General features: G+C 43.1%; 1 protein-coding gene across 1 annotated transcript; it reads right to left on the minus strand.

Moving 5' to 3' along the window:
- Positions 1 to 683: 683 nt before the first annotated feature.
- Positions 684 to 14,620, minus strand: GOLGA7B (golgin A7 family member B). Its single transcript, XM_027857092.1, has 5 exons — positions 14,592 to 14,620; positions 4,198 to 4,365; positions 2,334 to 2,486; positions 2,067 to 2,168; positions 684 to 794 (listed from the first exon to the last, which is right to left on the minus strand). The coding sequence occupies exons 1-5, from the start codon at positions 14,601 to 14,603 to the stop codon at positions 684 to 686; spliced, it is 546 nt and encodes a 181-aa protein (XP_027712893.1). The 5' UTR covers positions 14,604 to 14,620.
- Between the last annotated feature and the right edge of the window lie 11,052 nt (positions 14,621 to 25,672).

Genomic DNA, 25,672 nt, shown 5'->3' on the forward strand with positions numbered 1-25,672 from the left:
TCACAGATAGGGTGAGGCCTCAGGATAGCGTTAGAAAGCAAGGGAGGTGAGAGATTATAGAGAAGATACTAGAATAAGGAGGGCAGTCAAAAGAATGTGGGAGAGTTGTTTACGTGGTCAACCCATCGCGATTGGCCGGGAAAGTAGTTGGACTTTGGGGAACAGAGATCCAGTGGTTTGGGTCCTCTAAGCTAAGGGATCATGCGGGGTAAGGAATTGTCCAGGTTTCATAGCCTCTGCTCAGCTCAGGCATAGAAGGCCCCCTCTGGGGGATCTCTAAGAGAGCAGCTGCTGGAAGGGAAGTCGAATCTCAGTGGGAGACACTCTCCAAGGGGAAGGGCCCCTAACTGTACCCCTGACATGGGACTCCTCCCTAGCAGGAGTGGTCCCCAGGGAACAAAGAGGAGTCAGGCTAGGAAGGGGTGCGTCGGGATGGGGACAGCTCCTTCTGTGAGGGCACCTGGGCAGTAGGGAGCAGTCCCCTGCCTGTCAGGAACCCCTGGAGGTCAGCTGCCCACAAGTGAATCTCCGGGACAGCCACCCCCCTCCCTCCCCACCCCACCCCCAACGGAGTGGCAGGTAGCGAGGGCGCCTCAGAAGCGCGTGCTCTGGTAGCGTAGCCTACGAAGATCTGAGAGGCCCTCATCCCGGCAGTACAGCTCCCTGCAGGGACTCTCGGCCAGTCACCGGCCCCCTGCCCCTCCCCCTCCTCCACTGCTGCTGCCGCTGCTGCTGGAGCTGCCGCTGCTCGCACTGCCGCTGCTGCAACGGTCTTCGTAGATGGAGATCTCGATCTGCGGAGGAGGCAAGTGAAGGAAGAGACGCGTCCTCTTCTGGCACCTAGGGCAAACAGGGTCTTTCTATGCACTTAGCATAGACCAACCCCAGTTCATGGGTTGTGTTTACTAGCTCCCACATACGTGCCTTTGTCATCTCCCCATGATACCCATCTCCCATATACAAGGAACAGAGAGTAGTAGTATGGGGTGAATCCTGTGAAAACCACCCAAGGGAGATGATGGGGAAAGGAACTGGGGGCATGTCACTGTCCCTAAAGCCATCACTCATTGTGGACTCCCTGAGATGCTCCTCAGACCCCTCACTTCAGAAATAAGCTAATATTATTCAGTGGTCATCAGCTGGTCAACAGTCCTAAGTGGCTCTTACTGCCAAGTGCTGCCCTAACTTCACAGGATCATACATAGACATAGAGCTGGAATGGACCCTGAAGGACATCAACCCCTTCATATAAATGAGGGAAAGAGATTGATAAGCACTGGAGAATTGAATGACTTTAATGACTTTCACCAACCGTCCTCCTGGAGCCATCTTGCCATGTAGAGCAGCATTCTATGGACTAGACCTCCCAAACCCCTGATCCCTAGGGTAGTATAACTGCTGAGCTTCGGCATTCTCTCCCTGGGATTGAGCTGTCATGATAGGTGCCTCTCCCACTGCATCTAGCCCACCCCAGATGAGATCTACTCTGCCACCACATGGATTCAGGTCAGCTTCCACCTCTTGCCTTGAGTGTAATCAAACCAACACAACCACTGCTTCTACAAGGTGTGTCCAAGAAATTTCCATAGGTTACCAACTTGAGAGACAACTTGATGTGGTAGATAGGGACCCAGTCTTGAAGCCAGGGAGACCTGAGCTCATAATTCCGATTCTAATATATATACTGGTAGGGGCAGCTAGGTGGTACAGTGGATAGATCGCCAGCCCTGGAGTAAGGAGGACCTGAGTTCAAATCTGACCTCAGACACTTACTAGCTGTGTGAGCAAGTCACCTAACCCCATTAACACATACTGATAACATCTTAGTGCTTTTGGTAATTCTCTAAAACCATAAGTTGCTGAGAAAACGCTAAAGTTCAATGGAAGGAGGAGTTTTCTATTCCCTATCCCCTATTACTTGTTACTTTCCAGACCCAAACCTCCTTTGCCTAGCCACCAATCCAGCACTGCTTCCACACTACCCATCACTCACTTAGAGATATGGGTACCTGCCCACTGTCCAACACAGCCACCCCAGACCTAGCAGTCGCAATCAGAAAGGATACAACCCTCATTCCTCGCTCCACGGGGTCAGTGAGAAGGAGGCCCCGGGGAGCAAAGATCTTCTCATTCTGCTCTTGGATATATCGGGAAATCTTCTTGAGGACCTGCAGAGAGGGCATTAGTTGGTGATGGGGATGGTCAAGGGTATAGACAATAGGAAGGGGAAACAGAAAAGAGAGAGTGAGGGGTGCAGGGAGGGTAGCACGGGATGGAAAAGGATAAGTGGTATGTGTGGCTGAGGGTAAGGCTGGGTCTGGGGTGGGAGCCACCTTCTCATAATGGGTCTCCATGCAGAGGAAGATAAAGTAGGCCGTGGCACAGGCCAGACAACCCTCCAGGTAGGAGCTGCCCCCAATTTTCTCAGCCTCAGCATAGAAGTTGTTGAGTGTCTTCACAGTCTCCTCAAATAGTTGCCGCTCAATCTGGAGGAAGAACAAGATTGAAGGCCCAGTTTGAGGTTCCAGAGATTACAGGCTATAATGGAAGGCTGGCAAGGAGGAGAGAGGCACATCAGGATTCAATAGGGTGTGTGAATGGAATATGTGTGTGGCCCCAATATCAGGAAAGAAGAAATGCAGATGAGATATTTCCTGCAGTCACAGACACATGAGGGCTTCATGCATGGGACTTAAATTGATTTGAGCAAGTGGGATGAGACGCACTGTTTGCCTGTCAAGGGAGGGCTGGAATCTTTTCCCCTAGGGGTAGCTAAGTAAGAAGCTCCCAGGCTTTGAATGGTTGAGATGCTGTCTGACCAGATGGCAAGGGGACAGTCTGGGACCTGCATTGCAGGTAGTTTTCACAAATGATTAGACCGCAGAATTTCCATCAGCCCCACCCACATTTCCCCAGGGCTCCCTCCAAGCCACCCCCACAAGCTGCTAGGGCTTCCCTGATCACTAAGCTCAGAGACCACAGATGTCTGTCTGCCTGAAGCCAAAGCTCTCCAAGGAGGAGATAAGTAGCTGTTAGATTCCCAGTTTCTGCCTAAGACACAAAAAGTAGAGAAAGTGCCATCCTTTCCACAATGTGATCTCTGCCCTTAATAGTGTTCTGTTCTCCAGGGTTAAATGACTCCCTAGGGCATGCATTTGCCTGCTGGCTGGCCCAGGGGCAAGGAATGGCTGGAAGTTTTTTCTAGAAGGTTGGTCAAGGACAGGAAGCAATGAAGGCAACTCTGGACTATGCTTTAAATATATATATATGTATGTATGTGTGTGTGTGTGTGTGTGTGTATGCAGTCCCTAGGTCTCCCCAGTGGCCTAGCATCCAAATCTGCCTGGCCTGATAAATAGGAGTGGGATGTTGCTTTTCTTTCTCAATTCCATAGGTCAGAGACAAGGAGGTGGAAACCATGTGATCCAGAATCAAAGCCAAGCTCAGCTGGGCCATCACCAAGCTTCCTTGTAGGTCCTGGCCTTACTCCCTGAAATTGGAGTTCAACAGTCAGCCTACACAGGGCATGGGCATGCTCAAAGGTCTCTAACTAAGCTTCCTTTCTGAGGTTACCTCCTATCTACTATCTAGTCCCTGTGTATATAGCTAAATCCCAATTAATGTGAATAATTAATCTAGGTGCAGTGGTCACATTATTCAAATTTTCATTTCGCATTTCTAGTAATGGACTGGAACCAATGACCATATTTTACATATAACTTTAAATAATGCCATTTGAATAATTCAATCACTTTGCAAGATTATTTGCCCTAAACAGGACCTAGCTTTACATAGTTTTGAGTATTGTCTCCCTCAGGAGTGGGGAAACTTCAGCTTTTTTGTGGCCTCGAGGCTGCAAACTTAAAAGTTTGGATTCATTCAAAGGGCTGCACTTGAGGACCTAGAAGGCCACATGTGGCCTCGAGGCTGCAGGTTCCCCACCCCTGGACTCTCCCTCATTAGAATGTGAGTTCCTTGAGGGTACGGACTATCTTCTGCTTTTCTACATAACCCCAACACTTAGCACAGCATTCAGCACATAGTAGGTGCTTGTTGATTCTCTGCTGACTAGTACAGACCTGGTTTCCATAGTGCATGGGCAAGAGGGTATTTGGGCACCAGGTTCATTTGCTCTCCCATAAGTAGCTTGACTGTGACTTGCACCAAACACCAAGAATGGAGACAAGAATTCCTTACCCGGCTGTCCAACTCAGGGGGGAATTTGGTCTGGAACTGGCAAATGGTCCCATCGCTGTAATCTCTCTGGACAAAGACTTTGGTGGCCAATGAGGCACTGCGCCGGAGCTCCTGCAGATTGTGACCCTCCAGAGACACAACGAATTCAATCAGCAAACATGGTTTCTGCTATGTGCAGGCGGGGCAGGAGTGTGGAGAAAAAGAGGAATAAGACACAGTCCCTACCCACAAGGAGTTTACAATCTGGTAGAGGGGATGAGACATGTACACAAGTATCGATGACACAAAATGCTTCACTTCAAGAGCAAAATGGATACTAATCAATACTACAGCCTGTAGCTGCCTTCCCCTCTACAGCTTCATAGGTATCTTGTAATACCCCTATTTCCTCCATACATGTTATCTCCCCCATTAGAATGTAAGCTTCTTGAGGGAAGGGACTGTTTTCACTTTGGCCTGTGTATATCATTGTATAACTTGGCCTGGCACATGGCAATTACTTAATAAATGCTTGTTGATTGATCGATTGACCACCCCCTAATAAATGGACTTTGTAAGTTAATGTGACCCAAAAAAACTCTTCACCTGTTGACCAAACTTCTGGCACTAAACCTCTCTGAATTTCCCCAAACTAATCCTCAACCATCAGATGAATACAGTTCATAGCTAGCTCCATGCTAGAATCCTTACCAGCTTGGCAGTATCAACCCAAGAGATTATGCTCTATTACAAAAGCATTCAAGACCTAGGGTAACCCTCATACCCCAATGAGGCATCAAAGCAGGATTTTAGTGTTTAAGTGCTTTTACACTAAGCACATAAAAAGAGTTCCAAAGTGCTAAGAGAAATCAGAGGAGATATATCTACATATACATATACATATATGTATATATAAATTTATATACATATATGTACGTATGTATATACACACACATACTATAGCTTGGTGAGGAGGGGAATCTTGGAAAGCTTCACAGAGGAGGTGGTATCAAAGGATGAGAAGAATTTTAACACTCAGTAGGGAAAGAGAAAGAAATTTCTTTGGAAATTAAAAAACATAGACCAAAGCAGAACCAAAGGTAAATCAGAGTGAAAACAGAAAAGTCCTAGAACCAGCTGCAGGCCTGGGTTCTGATAACAGGGAAGAGTCATCAACATGGTCAGAATGAATTCCTCATTTTTCTTAGGATGGTTGCCTGCTCTGTATGGCCTTAGCAACTAAGGAACTAGCACTTTCTTTCACAGTCCAAAGGACTGCAGTTGCCCAGATGTCATGATGGCCCTCTGCCTTTCCCAGCTACTCTGAACCAAGAGAAAGGTACCATTGACATCAAGCATGGTAGTGGTGATCAGACCTATCCACTGTCAGCTCTGGGCAGGAATGGGTAGCAAAGCCCAGTAGAGGTGTGCCGTTGCCAGGGCAAACATGTGATATATGTTCCCACCAAGTTTTAGTGCAATAGAACCAGAGGAACATTTGACTGGGTGTCAAGAGATCTGGAACCTAATATTGACTCTGCCACTCTGTATTCTTGGGAAAGCCGTGTCATTTCTCCAGGCCTCATTTCCTCACCTACAAAGTGAAAGAGTCAAGCTAGATTTTCTTTCCTAGATCTAATATTATGGCTTTATTATTTTAGTGGGGAGCCACAAAGAATCTGTTTCAGGCCCCCAAGATCAATATTCAGCTCTACCACTATTTTATATAACCTTAGCCAAGTGCTAACCTCTAAAAAGAGGATTAGGTAATCTCTAAGATACTTTCTTGTTCCAATACCTACACTCTACGAGTAGATCCATCAGTATGAGGAAGACTGTGTGTGAAGCGGGAGTAGAGTTGCAGAGGTGATTTGCAGCAGCATTCTCAGAACTTTAATTTCATAAAGGAGGAGAGCCCCCACTCACTTTCTTCACTTCTGACCGCCCATTTGATAGAACACAGACTTGAAGTTGGAAAAGCCCTGAAAGATAATTGAACTTAGGGTGGAACCAAGATGGCAGAATGCAGGCAGCAACCCAGAATTCTCCCAACTTTCCCTTCCAAACAACTTTATTATAACTCTTCAAATCAAATTTTGGAGTAGCACAGCCAACAAAAGGTCAAAGTGAGATATTTTCCAGCCTGAGACAATTTAGGAGGTCAGCAGGAAAGGTCTGTGACATGGGGTGGGAGCAGTGGCAGGCTTTGGAGGTGGCTGCAGTGGTGGTAGTGACAGCTTCAGCAGTTCTCACCCTAGAGATGGTACGAGGATAGGATAATTGGTCAGGAAGAGAATGTAGAAAACCTTTTGCTGACACTCGGCGCAGCTGGTGCTACTTGGAAACTGTATTACTCATAGCTGGTTCTAGGTTGCAGTTCCAGGATAGAGAGGAGCACTAGTGCTTGTGGCTATAGAAAAACAGGGGACCTGGTTGCAGTTCCAGGGTGAAGAGGAGCACTAGGACTTGCAGGTACAGGGGAGCAGGGGCTGCTGCTGGGTAAAGACCAGACTAAAGATCAGGAGAGCAGTGACCACACCTCTCTCCAGATTACACCACGCTGGAAGAACCAAAAACTTGTAGAATCCCAGAATTAGCTCTAAAAACAGCAACACAAAAAACTCTGAAACTGAGAATAGTGCCTCCACCCCTAGGTGAGCAGAGCTGAACTTTAACATAAAGTCAAGAAATGGTCTGGAAGAATGAGCAAACAACCAAAAACTTAACCATGAAAAGTTACTACAGTGGCAGGGAAGACTAAGACATGAACCCAGAAGACAATACTGTGAAAACAGCTCCCCCAAAAAAGCCTCAAAGAAAAATACTAATACTAATGCAAGCCCAACAAGAATTCCTGGAAGAATTAAAGAAAAAGATAAGAGTGGTAAAGGAAAAATTGGTAAAAGAAATGAGAGTGATACAAGAAAATTATGGGGGGAAAAGAATTAACAGCTTGGTAAAAGAGGCACAAAAAATACTGAAAAATACTAACACCTTAAAATAGAACTGGCCTACTGGTAAAAGAAGAACAAAAATTTATTGAAGAAAGAATTCCTTAAAAAGTAGAATTGGCCAAATAGAAAAAGAGGTGCAAAAGCTCACTGAAGAAAATAATTCTTTAAAAAGCAGAATTAGGCAACTGGAAGCTAATGACTCCATGAGACATAAGAAACTATTAAACAAAGCCAAAAGAATGAAAAGATAGAAGAAAATGTGAAATATCTCAGTGGAAAAACAACTGACCTGAAAAACAGATTGAGGAGAAATAATTTAAGAATTATTGGACTACCTGAAAGTCATAATCAAAAAAAGAGCATAGACATTCTATTTCAAGAAATATCAAGGAAAACTCCCTTAACACATTAGAGACAGAAAATAAAATAGAAATTGAAAGAATCCACTGACAGCCTCCTGAAAGAGATCCCCAAATGAAAACTCTCAGGAATATGACATCCAAATTCCAGAGCTCTCAGGTCAAGGAGAAAATATCTCAAGCAAAGAGAAAGAAACAATTTAATTATTATTGAGCTATAGTCAGGATCACACGAGATTTAGCAGTTTCCACATTAAAGGATTAGAGGGCTTGGAATATGATATTACAGAAGGTAAAGGAGCTAGGATTACAATCAAGAATAACCTACCCAACAAAACTGAGTTTAATCCTTCAAAATGGACATTTAATGAAATAGAAAACTTTCAAGCATTCCTGATGAAAAGACCAGAGCTGAATAGAAAATCTGACATTTAAACACAAGTCTCAAGAGAAGCATAAAAAGATAAACATGAGAGAATAATTATAAGGGACTTGGTAAGGGACTGTTTGCATTCCTATATGGAAAGATATTCCATGTACCTCCTAAGAATTTTATCATTATTATGGCAGTTAAAAGGAGTCTACTTAGCGAGCTGGCATGGGTGTGAAACAATTATGTTAAGACGATCTCAAAAAAAACAATGAAGGGGTGAGAAATAAGGATGCACTGGGAAGAAGGGAGAGGGAGAGGTAGAATGGGGGAAAAAGAGCTTTTATAGGTGGTGGGGTGGGGTGCCAGGCAATGTTTGAACCTTACATTGGAATTGGTTCAAAGAGGGAAGAATATATACAAATGATTGGGTGCAGAAATCTACTCAATAGGGAAATAGGAGGGGAAGGAATAAGAAATTTGGGGAAGGGGACAATAAAAGGGAAGATGGATTAAGGAAAGCAGTGATCAGAAGCAAGAGAGACAGAGAGAGAGAGAGAGAGAAACAGAAGAAAATGAGATTGAAGAAAATATACAGTTAGTAATCATAACTGTGAATGTGAATGGGTTGAGCTTACCCATAAAACAGAAGCAGATAGCAGAATGGATTAGAAACCAGAATCCAATATGTTATTTACAAGAGACATACTTGAAACTGAAAGACACACACAGTGACAAAATAAAGGGCTCGAGCAGAATCTATTATGCTTCAGCTGAAGTTAAAAAAAAAAAGGCAGGGGTCATTATCTCAGACTTATCAAAAGCAAAATTTGACCTAATTAAAAGAAATAATCAGAGAAACTACATTTTGCTAAAAGGTACCATAGACGATGAAGTAATATCAAAAAATCTTAAGGGTACATTTCTCCAATAAAGGCCTCCTGAAACATATAGGAAACTGAGTCAAATTTGTACAAATGAGAGCCATTCCCCAATTGATAAATGGTCAAAGGATATGAATCAGCAGTTTTCAGAATAAATCAAAGCTCTTTATAGACATGGGAAAAAATACTATAAATCACTATTGACTAGGAAATGCAAATTAAAACGACTCTGAGGTACACCTATCAAATATAACAAAGCTGGGACAGCTAGGTGGCACAGTGGATAGAATACTGGCCCTGGAGTCAGGAGGACCTGAGTTCAAATTCGACCTCAGACACATAACACTTACTAGCTGTGTGACCCTGGGCAAGTCACTTAACCCCATTGCATAGCCAAAAAACAATAATAATAATAAAGCTGGAGGGGATGAGGGAAAAAAAGGTGCACTAATAAACTGTTGGTGGAGTTGTGGATTAGTACAATCATTCAGAAGAACAATTTGGAACTATGCCCAAAGGGTTACAAAACTGTACATATCCTTTGACCCAGCAATAACACAATTGGTCTATACCCCAAAGAGATCAAAGGAAAAGAAAAAGGCCCTATATGCACAAAAATATTTATATCAGCTCTTTTTGTGGTGGCAAAGAAATTGAGGGGATAATCATCAATTGGGGAATAGCTGAACAACTTCTGGCATATGATTATGATGGAGTACTATTGTGTTATAAGAAATGAAGAGGGAGTGACTTCAGAAAAAAAATGGCAAGATCTATATGAACTGATGAAAAGTAAAGCGAGAGGAACCAAGAGGTTATTGTGCACAGTAACAGCAATGTTGCAATGATGATCAACTGTGAAAGACTTGGTTACTCAATCAATACAATGATCCAAGAAAGATCCAAGGATTCATAATGAAAAAATCCTGTCCGCCTCCAGAGAGAGAACTGATGAACTCTGTGTGCAAATTGAAGTATAATTTTTTTTGTTTTCCTTCTTTTATTCTTTCTTTCTTTCTTTTTTTTATTTTTGCTATACGGCTAATATGGAAATATGTTTTGCACGATTTCACATGTATAATTGATATCATTTTGATTACCTTCTCAATGGGTGGGGGAGGAGTGGGAGGGAGGGAAAACTATTCAGAACTCAAATTTTCAAAAGAAAAGAATGTTAAAAATCAATAAATAACAACATAATAAATAATGAGAAAGAAATTGAGTTGAGTAATAGAAATTTTTTTGAAAGAAGATAATTGCATTCATTTTTTTTTGTTTTGCTTTTTGGTGAGGCAATTGGGGTTAAGTGACTTGCCCAGGGTCAAACAGCTAGTAAGTGTCAAGTGTCTGAGGTCATATTTGAACTCAGGTCCTCCTGACTCCAAGGTGGAGCTCCATCCACTGTGCCACCTAGCTGCCCCATATTTGTTTTTAAAATGGGAAAGTAAAACTCAGAGACGTTAAGTAACTTGCTATGGACATACAGTCAGTAAATAGCAGAGACAGAATTAGAACCCAGGGCTTCTAGTTCTAAAGCTTCTATACAATACTGCAAAAACTAAAGACAGAAGGCATATTCATTGAGTGAAATCCAAATAAAAATATGACCCACCATTATGGGCTTTGTACCAGAGGCATAGTAGAAAGACCCCCACTATAAACCTAAGCAGAAGTCCTCACTCAGGAGAACTTGTTGGCAAATGAGTTGCTGATGTAAGCCTTTCCTAAGTGCAAGTATATCTAGCTTTATGTAAAAGATTTTCCCCCAAAAGTGTGGTGAATTTTTTTGTTGTTGTTGCAAAGTGAATTGTATTTTAAATTCATTAGGGGAGCTTTCTATTTAAGGAGTCGTGGCAGCTTGAATAAAAAAAATTGTGGTATAAATAATCACCTCTAAATTTATCTGCTTCACAAATTTCCATGCAGGTGGTATTTTGAAATTTCTTATGCCTCAATGTTAAACTACTCTACCCCAAACTCAAACTCAAAGCAGTCAGGGGTCGTTGAAATGGATTCACCTGGCAAATGACACATTTGTCCATTGGATAAGTCAATATATGTGCACACACTCTGCACATGCTCTGTGCTCTCTATTGTAAAGACTCATCCATGTGGGTTCATATATAGGTTCACATGCTAAAGGGCAGGCTGGTTCCTGCCCTGGTCTCACATCCAGCTGAACTCAAAGAAAAAACTAGAAGCTTTTACCCAGGACCTTCATAAGACTCAGCTTACGTTTTATATAACCTTTTCACACATATTGTCCAATCACCATCATATGAGGCAGAAAATGCCATTATCACCATTTTACAGCTGAGGAAACTGAGGCTTAGAGAGAGGTCAGGTGATGTACTTGCCAACAGTCACAGAGTTTGTAAGTATCAGGAATTGGATTTGAACCCATGACTCCTGGGTCCAAACCCAGGGCTCTTCTACCACACTACATTACCTCTCACCAATAAAATTAAGGAGGTAGATTAGCTGATTTCCAAAATCAGTTCTTCCTTCCAGCTCTAATTTCACCTCCAGCTCTAACATTCTATGATTTATGAATCACCTTATAGTCAAGGTCCCTTTGGAACTTCAATAACTATGCCACTTTGAATGGACTACAAGAAAGACCTGCTTTATACTAAATTGTACTCTATAGTAAACAGTGTTATTAATAACACCAGGTTATTCATAACTCCATTTTGTAGATTTGAGAGACTGAGGCACTGAAGTAGTGATTCCCCCAAACTGCTGTGGCAAGGGTGAGAACCTAGGAGGGCTGGCAACCAGCCATCTATTTGATAGCCCCGTACAACATGCTGGGTCCTGCAGAATGCGAAGCATTGCACCATAGGGAGAGAAAGATCAAAGGAGAGCTGATCTCATTGTGAGAGAGGGTAATGTGGAAACTAAAGTGTAGGACTCCTCCTAGGTAAGAGAAGTAAGTTTATTTATGTGAATGGGTGGTCCACACCCACAAGAAGTACTTTCTCCAACTATGATCTGATGGACATCTTATCCTGATGGTGGTAGACTTGGCCTTCATTCTTAAACTAAGTGGTCTCCCCCTTTCCACAGAAGTGAGATCTGGACTTGTCTTAGTTATAGAGGTAGAATGGTTTAGTAGAAAGAATATTGAACAGCCAATCAGGAGATCTGGAAACCAGTCTTCCAGGTGTTTATTCAAGGATATTCCTGGGATCTTTTCTGGAGTGAAATTTATCTCACTTCATAGTTTCCTTCTGTTATTGCCCTTCAAAAGCCCACTTACTTTCCTTCTTCTAGGGCTTTCCCCTGGGCCAGGTAGCAGCTGAGTAAGGGCATGCCCATCAGGCATTTTATTAGGAGGAAATGGAAAATCAGTGACAAGAGCTATTGGCACCAATTTCTGAACTGCAGTGTGATTGGGAGGAGGGAGGCAGCCCCGAGAACGGATGCTGCAGGTCACATCCCAGGACTCTCACATCCTGCAAAGGAAGACTGGTGCCTAGAGAGTGGAGGTGGGAACAAGAATCATTGAGTATCCAAACGGCTCAGCCTGCCCCAAGGACGGGAACAATTAACTCAAGCCAGATCCCTCAACTGTATTAAGGAATTGACCAGTTGAATAGAATTTTTTATATAAACAGAGGTATCCTAGGTATTGAGTAGATGAGATTTTCCCATTGCTCCCCAAGGTAGAATGTGGAGTGGAAACACGGAGCATGAATGTTCCTTAAAGTAGACAAGACCCACCTCCAAGGACCCTCACCTCCCAGAACTTCAATTCTGAGGAACTAAAATGAGGAAATGAGTTCAAAGCACAGTGGGACTGGATGACCTTAGTTCTTACAGTTTGGGAATCTTTTCTACTGGGAGAAATCAAAGTCGAAAGAAGTTAAAGTCTCACAGGTTGTAAAGAGGTGTGAGAACTTACTATAAAACTCTATCTGGTGCCAATAGTTAAGCATTGTCCCTCCTGGTAACATTGGTTTTAGCCTGGGCTTCCAGGAGATGAATCAATCAATCAACAAGCACCTACTAAGTGCCAGGCATCAGGGATACAAATACAAACAATCCCTACTCTCAATGAGTTTACATTCTAATACAGGAGACAAGGGTTTAAGGCAAATAAATAACGTCAATGTTGTATGCTTCCCCACTCTCTTAGAAAGTAAGCTTCTTGAGGGCAGAAATTTTCTTTTTGCTTTTGTATCCCCAGCATAGTGCTTCCCACTTAGTAAGAACTCAATAAACACTCCATGAATTGAATCAGAAATTTCCACCTTTCAAGGCAAAATAGAGAAGACAACTTGAGGTAGGTAGATGGGTCTTTGGTCAGCCTAGTGTTAAGACCACAATGGCAGGCACCTGCTCTAATTCCTCACTCAGCAGAAGTTACCCCTTCCTTCTAAACCACGGGGGTCTTTCTAGCCCCTGAGCTATTTTCTCTTTGGACTTTCTCTTTGGCTCTATATCACCCAGTAGAGTTTGCCACTAGAATGAGAAAACCAAGCTCTCCTGTTCAAGCGCTACTCTTTGGTGTTGAGGATCCCCCTAGAAAAAGCACCTAGTGGTTCTGTCTCAGATAGACTGAACTCTTTGCCCTGGCTGGCCCTTTGCCTTTGCAAGCAGCCAAGAGCTTCCAAACCCCTGAACCTTGTTCTGCAGTGATGACTACAGAGGAATAATAATAACAGTAACACTCAGTGCTGTCATCAGAGATGCATAGTAGTTTTTCATACTGATTAATTCAAAAGCTTCTCCTTTCTGGAAGGGCAAAGTAAGTGAGGAGCTGGAATCTATCACAAAGCCAAGAAGGAAGCCCAGGAGTCCTGGTTCTCAGAGAGACCACAAGGATATTTTAGAGTAATTTTTGTCAATGTAACTGACCTGCTGTGTGACCACCTGTACAAGATATTTTCTTTCTTTAGACATAAGTATTCCCATATGTTAGGTGGAGTGACTCAGAGATGTCCCCTCTCTCACAGAAGGGTGGATATTGGCTGACACCTATAAAGCCAAAAGTGTTCACTGAAAACACTAAAACTAAGCACCAAGACTCCTCTGTGAGAGGCTTGTTGGCCGACATTTTCCTAGCCCAGTCTACTTCAAAGGTCTTAGCTGTGTGACCACAGTACTGCCTACAGAAGACAAGGGAAAAAAGAGCGTCACTGAGGAGAAGTAAGTTCCAGAGACTACAGTCACATGTAAGAGCAAGATGGGAGGATAAGTGTATAGAAGGGTAGAAGAAATGAAATAATTTAGTTCTCCACCTGGGCATGTCCTCTCACACTTCCATCCTCAGAAGGAAATAGAAGCATCAGGGGGCAAAGATTGGAGTTTCTCGGTGTTGCATGCTTTGGGTTTAGTGTTGCAAGCTTTAGGCTTGGGGCCCTGGCCGAATGAACTGCATAGCAACAGCAAGGAACCAATGCCTCTACCCCACCCCCAACATTTACATCCCATCACACACACACACACACACACACACAACCCTCTTCTAGGGATTCATCCTGACTAGGAGGGCAGTTTAGAGCCTGTCCCTCTGCTGGGAAAGAAAGCTGAGCCAGAGCTGCTAGAGAAGAAAAACAGCTGCCCCTTTGCCAACAAGTGGCAGCGACGTCTTCAGGGCTGTCTGAGGGTTTGGGGGCCGGTGCTGGGAAGGAAGGCTGGGTCAGGGAGTGAGGGGCTTCCTGCCTCAAGGCGGGGCAACTCACTCCCACCCCTTCCTGCTCCCCCTTCAGTCCAAGCCCTCCCCTCTTTCCTTCTCCCATCAAAGCTGCTCCAAGCCCAGTTTAGGTCCCCGCGTGCAGCTTGCTTCCTGTTCCCAGCCGCAAGGACTAGCGGCGGGGCCCGCAGGGCGCTTCTCACTTACCTCGGTGGCCATGTTCAGCGCGGGCGGGCTGCTCGGAGGCGGCGGTGGGAGCAACGGGGTGGGGTGGGAGGCACTGTCCTCGGTGCTGAACGAGGAGCTGCGGGGCCAGGGCCCTAAACGGGCAGGGGGTGCCGTGTGCTGCGACGTGGTTTATAAAGCTCTGGGCCGAGGAGGAGCAGCGCTGTCCTCGGTGCTGGGACAATGAGATGTAAGAGGCCGGGCCCGGCTGCAGGCTCCGCTCTCTGCACCGGGAGCTCCGTGCTCCCGCTGCCTCTGCAGTCAAGAGGCTCGGTTTAGCGTTGGCGGTGGCAGCCGAGGCAGGAGGAGGGGCCTGACGGAGGAGCCAGGCCGGGGGGTGGGGAGCCGTGTCCCCCAGACTCAGTGGTCTACCAAGGAGCCCCGCCCTAGGGGAGAGGGCTCAGCCCCGCCCAATTCCGGAGTCCCCGCCTCTCCAGCCCTTCCCCCACCTAGAGCCCCGGAGTGGAACACTACTTAAGCTACGGCTTCCCCTCGGGGCTCCCCTACTCTAAGAAGTCCTGGAAGGGAGTCCCCGAGGGCTATGTAAGCAAAGAAGCTGAGGATGCCGGGTTTGGAACCTCCCACCCTGAGGCTTGGGAGGTTTGGCTCAGCCCACTTCCTTTACCTTTCAGGCTTCTTGACGTCTCTCCTCCCCCAGCCTGGGTTTGTCTTTCATCTTTTTCACTATCTTTTCCCTCTTTTTAATAATAGCTTGCATTCTAATATAATTTCATTTTTAAACTATAAATACCCTCATATAGGGTTTGGTTTTCACATAAAATATCTCGTCTAAGCTTCACAACAACGCCATGAGTATTGTTCCCATTTTATAGAAGGGGCTACTGATCCAAAAAGAGGTTAAAGTAACTCGTCTGAAGTCTCACAACTAATAAATGGAAGCCCTAAAACCACACTCCTGCTATTACACTTCCAAGCCTCAACCTATGTACCTTCTTTCTCTGCCCGGTCTCAACTTTTCCACTTATGTGTTTATTCTCATCTTTCCTCCTTCCTTTCCGTGACTTGAACATTAGGATCTAATGGAGAACAATGTTGACTGCAGAAAACAGAAATTGTTCCCTTACCAACACGTAGTTTTCTATTGGAATTTTAGAAATGTCAGGAAACAGGGTATTGTGGGTAGAACAGAGAACTGGCCCCAGAATCAGGAAGATCAAGGTTCAAATCCTGCCTCTGACAATAGCTGTGTGACCCTGAGCAAATTACTTAACCTCTCCACACTTTAAGCAACTCTCTAAGACTGTAGGTTGAATGCAGATGCTGACCTGCATTGTTAGAGGAGTTTCCTCATCTGGAAGTTCCCTACTCCGATGAAATCACAGGTTCAGTCCGTATCCCTATCTAGAAGTGGAGCTTCTTCTCCCTAGGAGCCTTTGCCTGACGAAATCTCAGAGTTGGTGGAAATGAATGAAGATAGAAAGCTCAGAAGTCATATCTATTCCAACCTGTACCTGAACAGAAATCCTCGCTACCACATCTAAGTTTATGTAATTAAAAGAGCACTGGATTCAGAGTCAGAAGCCCTGGGTTCAGACCACTGACCCTATAATTTGTGGCATGTGGAATCACTCTTTCTGGGTTTGTCTCTTCGTCTGTAAAATGAGAGGGCCCCTCCCTACCGTCCATTTCTTGTCAGGTGTGGGATGGGTTGCCAAACCAGTTTTACTTGCCTTCTGTAACTGGGACTAGGCCTCCTAGAATAAAGTAGATTCATTGTAGTTTTAACATTGACCTGAGAACACCAGCTGCTGCTACTAGTAGATATTTCCCATTTTGGACATCATACTTTCCCATGGTTGGCCTGTTTCTACTTACACAGAGATAGACAGGTAATGCCAACACACAGGAACTTGGGGTAAACAGATAAAGGCATGTGGACTCTCAACACCTGTGCTTCATCCTACCCCGATGCATACTTCATACTAGCTATAGGAGCAGCACTGCCAGATTATAGAGAAACCATCAACTAAATAGCAATAGTCTTTCAGAGAAATATCTAACATCAAATAATTATGGAATATTAGATCTTTAAGGGACCAAGAGATTATCTAGTCCAAACTTATTTTATAGTTGAGCAAATTGAAGACCAGAAAGGGGGAACTGATTAGCCCACCATCATATACCTAGTTGATGGCAAATGTCTCTGATCCTTATCCCCCAGGAGGCTAATTGGGGAACATAGAGAGGAATAGGCAGGAGAGTCCAAGCTCTTATTCCCATTTTATAGACAGAAAAACTGAAGCATACAAAGTGCAAGGACTTGGTGGCTAGAAATAAATGGAAAATTATCTGATTCTGTGAATGTGAAGTTAGAAGTGGTAGAAATAAACAAATAACTTCTTGGTGTCTGAAGGTATAAAAGATATGAACCTTACCTAACCTTTTCCAGCTCAATTTTGATCATACCAACTGTGCCATGTATTTGAACTGGAAACAAAACAGTCTGGTGAGCACATCATTAGACTCCTTATTAAATGCCATGGGCTCTGTTCCCACTCTTGTGTTACAGCTCATCCTCAAGCTGGACCAAGGTGTTTAATAAGCTGAGGTCTTTAACAAACTCCACTTATAAAAAAAAATTTAGCAATGGACATCAACACCCAGAGGTGTCCAAGTGGAGTCAGTTAAGGACTAAGCAACATTTAGGATGGAAGAAATAAAATAACACAGAATTTTACATTGTGCTACCTTCTGTGTGGGACAAGATGGGATGGGACGTTCTCAGACCCTTGAGAATTTAGAATTTAGTGCTTGGAGCAGAAACAACTTTGAGATTTAATCTAACCAAAGAGTATTATTACCCAACTACTTTGGGAAAATCCAGACCTGTGCAAAGGCCTAGCTCTTTGATGTTTTTGTCATAAATTAATGAGTTAACTCATAAAATGGCATCAAAGAAGATCTGATCCACTAATTCGCTGTTATCATCCTCCAATCTGCAGCTGAATTGGAAATTCTCCAAAGAAAAGACTGCAACACACACAGTGAAAGATTTGGAAATCATGATCTCTGGGAAGAGATAAGAGAAAATTAACTCTCCCAGCCAGGAGAGGAGATGGAAACAGCTGAAAAAACCTCCAGGGAATGAGCTAACTGCAAAGGTGACCAAGAGATTGTCTGTGAATAGGTCTAGAAGAACATAAACAAGTGTGTGGGTGTTTAAGAGGGGAAATGTAGTGTGCAAAGCCTGAAATGATGCAATTGGACAGTGACCTGAGATCGCTTCCAAGGTGAATGCAGAAAAAGATTTGGATGGGGGGGGGGGGAATGCACATCTGGATATTCTCCTTTTTTAAAACAATGCTTCTGCCAGAGTTTCCCTAAGCTACCAAGGAAGTATGGTATAAATATATCACATAGGAATATGTAAATTAGGATTCACTCTCTGGAGCCCCAAACACAAGAAAGAAGCAACTAGAAAGAGGCTGTGACTTCTGTAAAGCCCTCAGAACAATGAATGGATCTAAACTATCCAGTGAAAAGAACTCTGGCTAGAGGACTATAAACAATGGGGAAGGATAAATGTAGGAAGCTGAGTGGGGAAGACGTGGCTTTCATTCATCAGCTGCCATAATGGCGGTACTGGGGATTATGTGAGTGAAATGCACTGAAGACACCAAATTAAGACCAATTTCAAACACCAGGAAGAAATTAGGAAACTTTTAGTTCAAATGTGTAACCTGTTGTTAAGACTAGTCACTGTACTGGAAGACTGGTGGTTTGCAAATAATGACAATAATAATAATAGTTCTCATTTGGATAGTACCTCATGTAGTATATTCTGTCTCACTTGGTTCTCACAGAAACCCTTTGAAATAGGTAATGCAAATGTTATCACCCTATTTGAAGCCTCCTGGCTTACCTGAAACTCAACTGTTGCCTGAGCTGCATTTTAAAGAAGAGGATTCTATAATACTGAGGTAAGAATGAAATGTGTTCCAAGTATGGGGGAATGTCCGGTATTGGGAGATGGTCACTGCAAAGGCATGGAGACAGGAAATTCAGTGATATGTGTGAGGAACAAAGAGAAGGCCAGTTTGGCTGGATCACAGAGTATGGACAGGCAGAGTAATGTCCAATGAGGCTGGAAACATAGGTTGAGGCCAGGTTGTATAGAAAGAGCTTTAAAAGCTAAACAGAGGCAATACATGGCTATTAAGAGAAGCTGGACTACGTTTATTAAGGACAGTCTAGGCACGTCTCTTGGGGCTGTTGGCAATGGCATCCTGCCATGAAACAGCCACGGTCCATTCCTGACTTGTAGTACCTTCTACATTCTTTTATCCTGGCAGAATGGAGAAAGGAGTACAAAGAAACCAAGAATAACTGAAAATGTGAGCAAGATAATGATGGCAAGAATCTGTGACTTCATCACGATGGGAACTTTCTCTACCCAGTTTCTAATTTCTTGAAAAGCTGACTAAGGTTCATAGAGGTTCAGATACTTGCACATGGTCAGACAGCTGGCAAGTTTCAGAGATGGGATTTACACCCTGGTCTTTCTGAGGCTAAGTCCAGCACTCTCTGCCCACTGTCATGATGCCTCTCAAATAACTGTGATCACACAACAGAAATCAGTAGGGGAAACCAAAGTTAATTTATCTAAAAGAAAATTAACAAGACCTATTTTGAATAAATAATTGCAAAAAAAGAATAAATAATTGCAATGGAGACTCTTAGAAGTCATCATCAGTGACTTAGCACCTATGAGTAGCACACACAAAAATACCCCATAATTCTGGACCACTGGAAGTTATGCTCTGTCCCAGTGATGCTCAGATGATTTTGGTCCAAAGACCTCTTTGTTGAGGCAAAACTGAGTCATCTCATCTGTGTAATGGTGAAAGTGGAACAAGATTATTTTAAGGTTTCTTCAGAACCTTAAGAAAAAAACATGGCAGATACCACCAGTTAGACCAAGGCAGATATGCCCTTAGAGACAAGAAAGAGAAGAAGGAACTACTGACAATTCTCAGGGACCTGGAGCCTGACCCCCTCCTTTTACATAAGGGCAAAATATAAAACCACTCAAAAAGGAATAAAAGGTATGTACCTTTTGACCCAGCAATATCACTACTAGGCCTAAACCCCAAAGAGATCATAGAAACAGGAAAAGGCCCAAACTTTAAAAAATACATATATGCATAGCAACACAACAACTACTTAAAGATCTGAAAACTAGGGGCAGCTAGTGGATAGCTAGGTGGTGCAGTGGATAGAGCACCGGCCCTGAAGTCAGGAGGACCTGAGTTCAAATCTGGCCTCAGATCGAACATTTGACACCTACTAGCTGTGTGACCTTGGGCAAGTCACTTAACCCCAATTGCCTCACTAAAAAAAAAATCTGAAAACTAAAAAGGTGCCCATCAAGTAGGGGAATGTATGAATGAATTATGCCATGTGAATGTAATAGAATATTATTGTACCATAAGAAATGGACATTCCAGAGAAACCAGGCAAAATTTGAAAGAACAAATTCAGTAAGAAGTGAGCAGAACCAAGAGAATGATTTACACAATGGCAGCAAGAGTGTTAAAATAGACAACTTTGAAAGATTTAAGAACTCTGATCGATGCAATGACCAACCATGATTCCAGAGGACTAATGATAAACTATACTGCCCACCTTGTGACCAAGGGGTGATGGACTCAAGACACAGAATGAGTCAAACATTTTTAGATATAGGCAATATGGGGGTGGAGGTGGGGGTGGAGCCAAGATGGAGGAGTAAAAGCAGTGACTTGCTTGAGCTCTCCCCCAAACACCTCCAAATACCTGTAAAAAATGGCTCCAAACAAATTCTAGAGCAGCAGAACCCACAAAAAGACAGACCGAAGCAAATGTCCAGTCCAAGACAACCTGGATGGTTGATTGGAAAGGTCTATTGCACCAGGCTGGGAGGGGAACAAAGTTCAGCATGGGTGAGCAGGAAAAGACCAGACCTCAGCAAACCTGGAGCAGCCCTCAGTGGACTGAATCACGGGCAACTATGGTGATTTCCAGACTTCTTAACTCACAAATACCAAAGGAAACTAAGAAGGTCAGTAGGAAAAGTTTGTGACCCCAGTGAGAGAGAAGCTCAGCCTTAGACTCAGTCTCAGTGCAGGGCAGCTGCTGCCGGAGCTCTGGCCCATAGACAGAGCAGGAATTGAGTGACTGATCAGAGGGGGATTGCTTGGATCTCTTTGCTGGTGCTAAGGCAGGAATCTCTTGCCTTGCCTGTGCTTAGATATGGGTCACAGTTCTGGGTGGTGGTCCTGGGGTGAGGAGGAGTGCTGGTGTGGTGAAGCTTGTAGTGGCAGTGGAGAGGGAATCCTTCTCACAGTTCCAAAGCAGAAAAGAGTGCTTATGGTCACTCATAGACCAGCGCATAGGCCAGGAAAGGAGAAAACACCTCACCCTTGATCATATCATCTTGGAAGAATGGAAAATGTACAGGTCCCTAGAAGTATCTCTGAAAACAGCTGTACAAAACCCCCAAAGCTTGGGACAGTACATTATCCACACTGGAAGCAGATCCCTACCTTAACAAAGAGTTTAAAACTCAAGTAATTGTCTGGGAACATGAGCAAACTGCACGAAAAAGTCAGACCATAGAATCTTTCTTTGGTATCAAAGAAGATCAAAACATACAACCAGGAGAAGACAACAAAGTCAAAGCTCCTACATCCAAAGCCTCCAAGAAAAATATGAATCAGCCCCAGGCCATGGAAGAGCTCAAAAATGAGCTTGAGAAGCAAGTAAGAGAAGCAGAGGAAAAATTGGGAAGAGAAATGAGAGTGATGCAAGAAAATCATGAAAAACAAGTCAACAGCTTGCTAAAGGAGACCCAAAGAAGTACTGAAAAAAATAACACCTTAAAAAATAAACTAACCCAAATGGCAAAAGAGGTACAAAAAGCCAATGAGGAGAAGAATGCCTTAAAAAGCAAAATTGGCCAAATGGAAAAGGAAGTCCAAAAGCTCACTGAAGAAAATACTTCCTTAAAAATTAGAATAGAGCAATTGGAAGCTAGTGACTTTATGAGAAATTAAGATATCATAAAACAACACCAAAAGAATGAAAAAATAAAGGACAATGTGAAATATCTCTTTGGAAAAACAATTGACCTGGAACATAGATCCAGGAGAGAGAATTTAAAAATTATTGGACTATCTGAAAGCCATGATCAGAAAAAAAGTCTAGACATCATCTTTCAAGCAATTATCAAGGAAAACTGCCCTGATATTCTAGAACCAGAGGTTACAATAGAAATTGAAAGAATACACCGATCACCTCCTGAAAGAGATCCCCAAAGGAAAACCCCTAGGAATATTGTAGCCAAATTCCAGAATTCCCAGGTCAAGGAGAAAATATTGCAAGCAGCCAAGTCAAGTATTGTGGAAACACAATCAGGATAACACAAGATTTAGCAGCTTCTAAATTAAGGGACCAGAGGGCTTGAAATATAATATTCTAGAGGTCAAAGGAGATAGGATTACAGCCAAGAATCACCTACCCAGCAAAAATGAGAATAATCCTTCAGTGAAAAAAATGGACATTCAGTGAACTAGAAGACTTTCAAGCATTCTTGTTAAAAAGATCAGAGCTGAATAGAAAATTCAACTTTCAAATACAAGACTCAAGAGAAGCATGAAGAGGTAAATAGGAAAGAGAAATCATAAGGGAATTATTAAGGTTAAACTCTTTACATTCCTACATGGAAAGATGATATTTGTAACTCATGAGACCTTTGTCAGTATTAAGGTAGTTGGAAGGGAAAGAAATTAGATAGATTAATAGATAGATAGATAGATAGATAGATAGATAGATAGAAAGATAGAGAGCACAGGGTGAGTTTAAGATGAAAAGAAGAATAAAATTAAGGGGTGAGAGAGGATTATATGGGAGAAGGAGAAAGGGAACAGTAGAATGGAGTAAATTATCTCACATAAAACAGACAAGAAAAGACTTTTACAGTGGATAGGAATTGGGGGAAGGTGAGAGGGAATGAGGGAATCTTATTCTCATCAGATTTGGCCTAAGGAGGGAATAACATACACACTCAAGTGGGTATGGAAATCTATCTCACCTTACAGGAAAATAGGGGGGAAGGGGATAAGAGAGTGGGGGGATGATAGAGGGGAGGGCAGATTGGGGGAGGGGGTAATCAGAAGCAAGGACTTCTGAGGAGGGACAGGATCAAAAGAGAGAATAGAATAAACAGGGGGCACGATAGGATGAAAGGAAATATAATTAGTTTTCCACAACATGACTACACATGCATAATCCATATCGAGTTGCTTGCCTTCTCAATGAGGGAGAGGGAGGAAGGGAGAAAATTTGGAGCCCAAAGTTTTAAAAACAAATGTAAAAATTGTTTTCACATGCACCTGGGAAATAAGATATGCAGGCATTGGGGCATAGAAATCTATCCTGCCCTATAGGAAAATAGAAGGGGAAGGAAATAAGAGAAGTGGAGGGAGATAGAAGGGAGGGCAGATTAGGGGAAGGGGTGCTCAGAATGCACACCATCTTGGGGTGGGGGGAGGGATGAGATGGGGAGAAAACTTGGAACTCAAAATCTTGTGGAAGTGAATGTTGAAAACTAAAAATAAATAAATAGAGAAATATATATAAATAAAAAAGATATAGGCAACATGGAAATGTTTTGTTTGACTAAGCATATTTGCTACATGGGTTTTATATTTCTTTTTTTCTTTTCACTTGGGAGGGAGATGGGAAGGAGAGAAAAAAAATGTGCTAATTGAAAAAAAAATCTTTTTTAAGTGTTAAATATAAAAGGACTTTTTCTGCTCTCCCTTCCCACAAGCCTCCAATACTTCCCCCTCCATACATACATGAGGCAGTATGGGATAGGGGATCAGACTACAACCACCAAGTAGCCCTTTTCTTATTTTCCTTCCTTCTGTTGAAGCCCTTTACCTGGGTGGGTTATGAGTCACACAGTCTACAGAGGTTACCTAAAGTTTCTGTATATTGGAGTCATTCCCAATCCCCAACATCATTAATCCTAATATAGTTCCTAGCAGTTTCCCTGAGGGCTGTAAGAATTAGAGAAATATGAGCTCAAGACACTTCAACTTCTATCACTTTGGGAAGGGATGATATGGAGAACCATCTGGGAAATTCTCCCATTGAGTTCCCCAAGCAGAATCTAGTACCAGAAGATTTAGAACTGGCAATCACTTAGTCTAATATTCTTTTTTACATATGAAGAAATAGAGGATCAGTGATATTAAGACCATATAACTTCTAACGATATAATAGAAAAAGTAGGGGGCAGCTAGGTGACGCAGTGGATAGAGCCCCAGCCCCAGAGTCAGGAGGACCTGAGTTCAAATGTGGCCTCAGACACATAACACTCACTATGTGTGACTCTGGTCAAGTCACTTAACCCCAGTTGCCTCACCAAAAAAAGAAAAAGAAAAAGTATTGGATTTGGAAGGACACAAGCAAAGGAGAGAAGAGGGGGAATAAAGTATTTATTAAGTACCCACTATGTGCCAGGCACTTTGCTAAGCGATTTATTTACAATTATCTCATTTGATCCTCACGACAACTTTGGGAGGCAGGTGCCATTATTATCCCCATTTTACAGTTGAGGAAACAGGCAGACAGAGGTTAAATGACTTACCCATGGTCACATAGCTAGGAAGTGTCTGAGATCAGATTTGGAGTCAGAACTTCCTGACTGACTCCAGGCTCAGAGCTCTATCAATCAATCAACAAGGATTTCTTGAGCACTTAACAGGTACAAAGATTAAAGCAATCCCTACTTGCAATGAGCATCTTGCATTCTAATGGGAGAGACAAGTACATATAAAATGTATAATATAAATATGATAATAATGGAAATAGCTAGGATTTATATGGTACTTTAAAGTTTGCAAAAACATTTTGCTTTTATTATCTCATTTGGTCCTCATAACAACCCTCTAAGGCAAGGGCTATTATTATCTCCATTTTACTGATGAGGAAACTGAGGGAGATGGTGGTCAAGTGACTTTCCAGAGTCACACAGCTAATGAGTGTTTGAGGCAGCATTTGAACTCAGGTCTTCCTCATTATAAGTCCAGCACTCAATCCATTGCACCATTTAGTTATGTGATATAAAGGCGTATACATATCTACACATGTACATATACATATAGGGGCAGCTAGGTGGCACAGTGGATAGAGCACAAGACCTGGAGTCAGGAAGACTTATCTCCTGAGTTCAAATCTTACCTCAGTTTCTTCATCTGTCAAATGAGCTGGAGAAGGAAATGGCAAACTACTCCAGTATCTCTTTCAGGAAAGCCCCAACGGGGTCACAAAGAGTTGATATATGTACATATATGTGTTTTATTTATTTATATATGCAAAGTTGTTAAATACAAGGTATTTAATACAAGAGGGAAAATGCCAGCAGTTGGGGCGGGGGGATCTGGAAAGGACAGTATCTGAGTTTCATCTTAAAGAGGGACTTTATGCAGCCAGAGGCTAGGAGGGGATGCATCGCTGGATTACCTTAAACAAATTACTTCATCCTCAAGTTCTCAGTTTTCTCATCCGCAAAATGAGAGAGTTACTGCCAGCTCCTCCCTCATGTCTGACCTGCCCCTGTCCAGCTCCAAATCCTTTGATCCTAAGTGAGAGAACTAGGATTCCAATCTGGATGCTCTGACTCCAAATCCAAGGCTCTTACCCCAAGTTTTGGGATCTGCTCTTTCCCAGGTGTAACTGAGCCTCAAGAAGAAGGCACTTGAAGGCAAGAATTCTCCTACTACACACACTGGGGTAACCGGGTGGGGAGGAGAGGGGGCTCCTAAGCAGGAACGATCTTCCTTGTCCTAGATCCGGAAGCCAGGAGTGGGAATGTTTGTGGGAAAAGAAATATTTCCAATTCAACAGTTATTCCCTAAGCACCTATAATTAGTCTAACACTATAGTTGGTTCTACAGGGGAGAGGCGCAGGAGGGGCACCAAGAAGGGCAAATAGACAAAGGCATGGAGGAGACAAGGCGGTCAAGGAGGCACTGAAGTTGGATGCCAGAGTC

The sequence above is a fragment of the Vombatus ursinus genome, unplaced genomic scaffold (genome assembly GCF_900497805.2).
Source record: "Vombatus ursinus unplaced genomic scaffold, bare-nosed wombat genome assembly UNPS02000749.1, whole genome shotgun sequence".
Lineage (NCBI taxonomy): Eukaryota > Metazoa > Chordata > Mammalia > Diprotodontia > Vombatidae > Vombatus > Vombatus ursinus.

Excerpts from the sequence above, each read along its gene's own strand:
- GOLGA7B (XM_027857092.1), bottom strand. Across the intron at positions 2,487-4,197 it reads CCCCTGAGTTGGACAGCCGG|ATTGAGCGGCAACTATTTGA; the intron begins GTAAGGAATTCT and ends TTCTTCCTCCAG. Across the intron at positions 795-2,066 it reads TGGAGCGAGGAATGAGGGTT|ATCGAGATCTCCATCTACGA; the intron begins GTATCCTTTCTG and ends CCTCCTCCGCAG.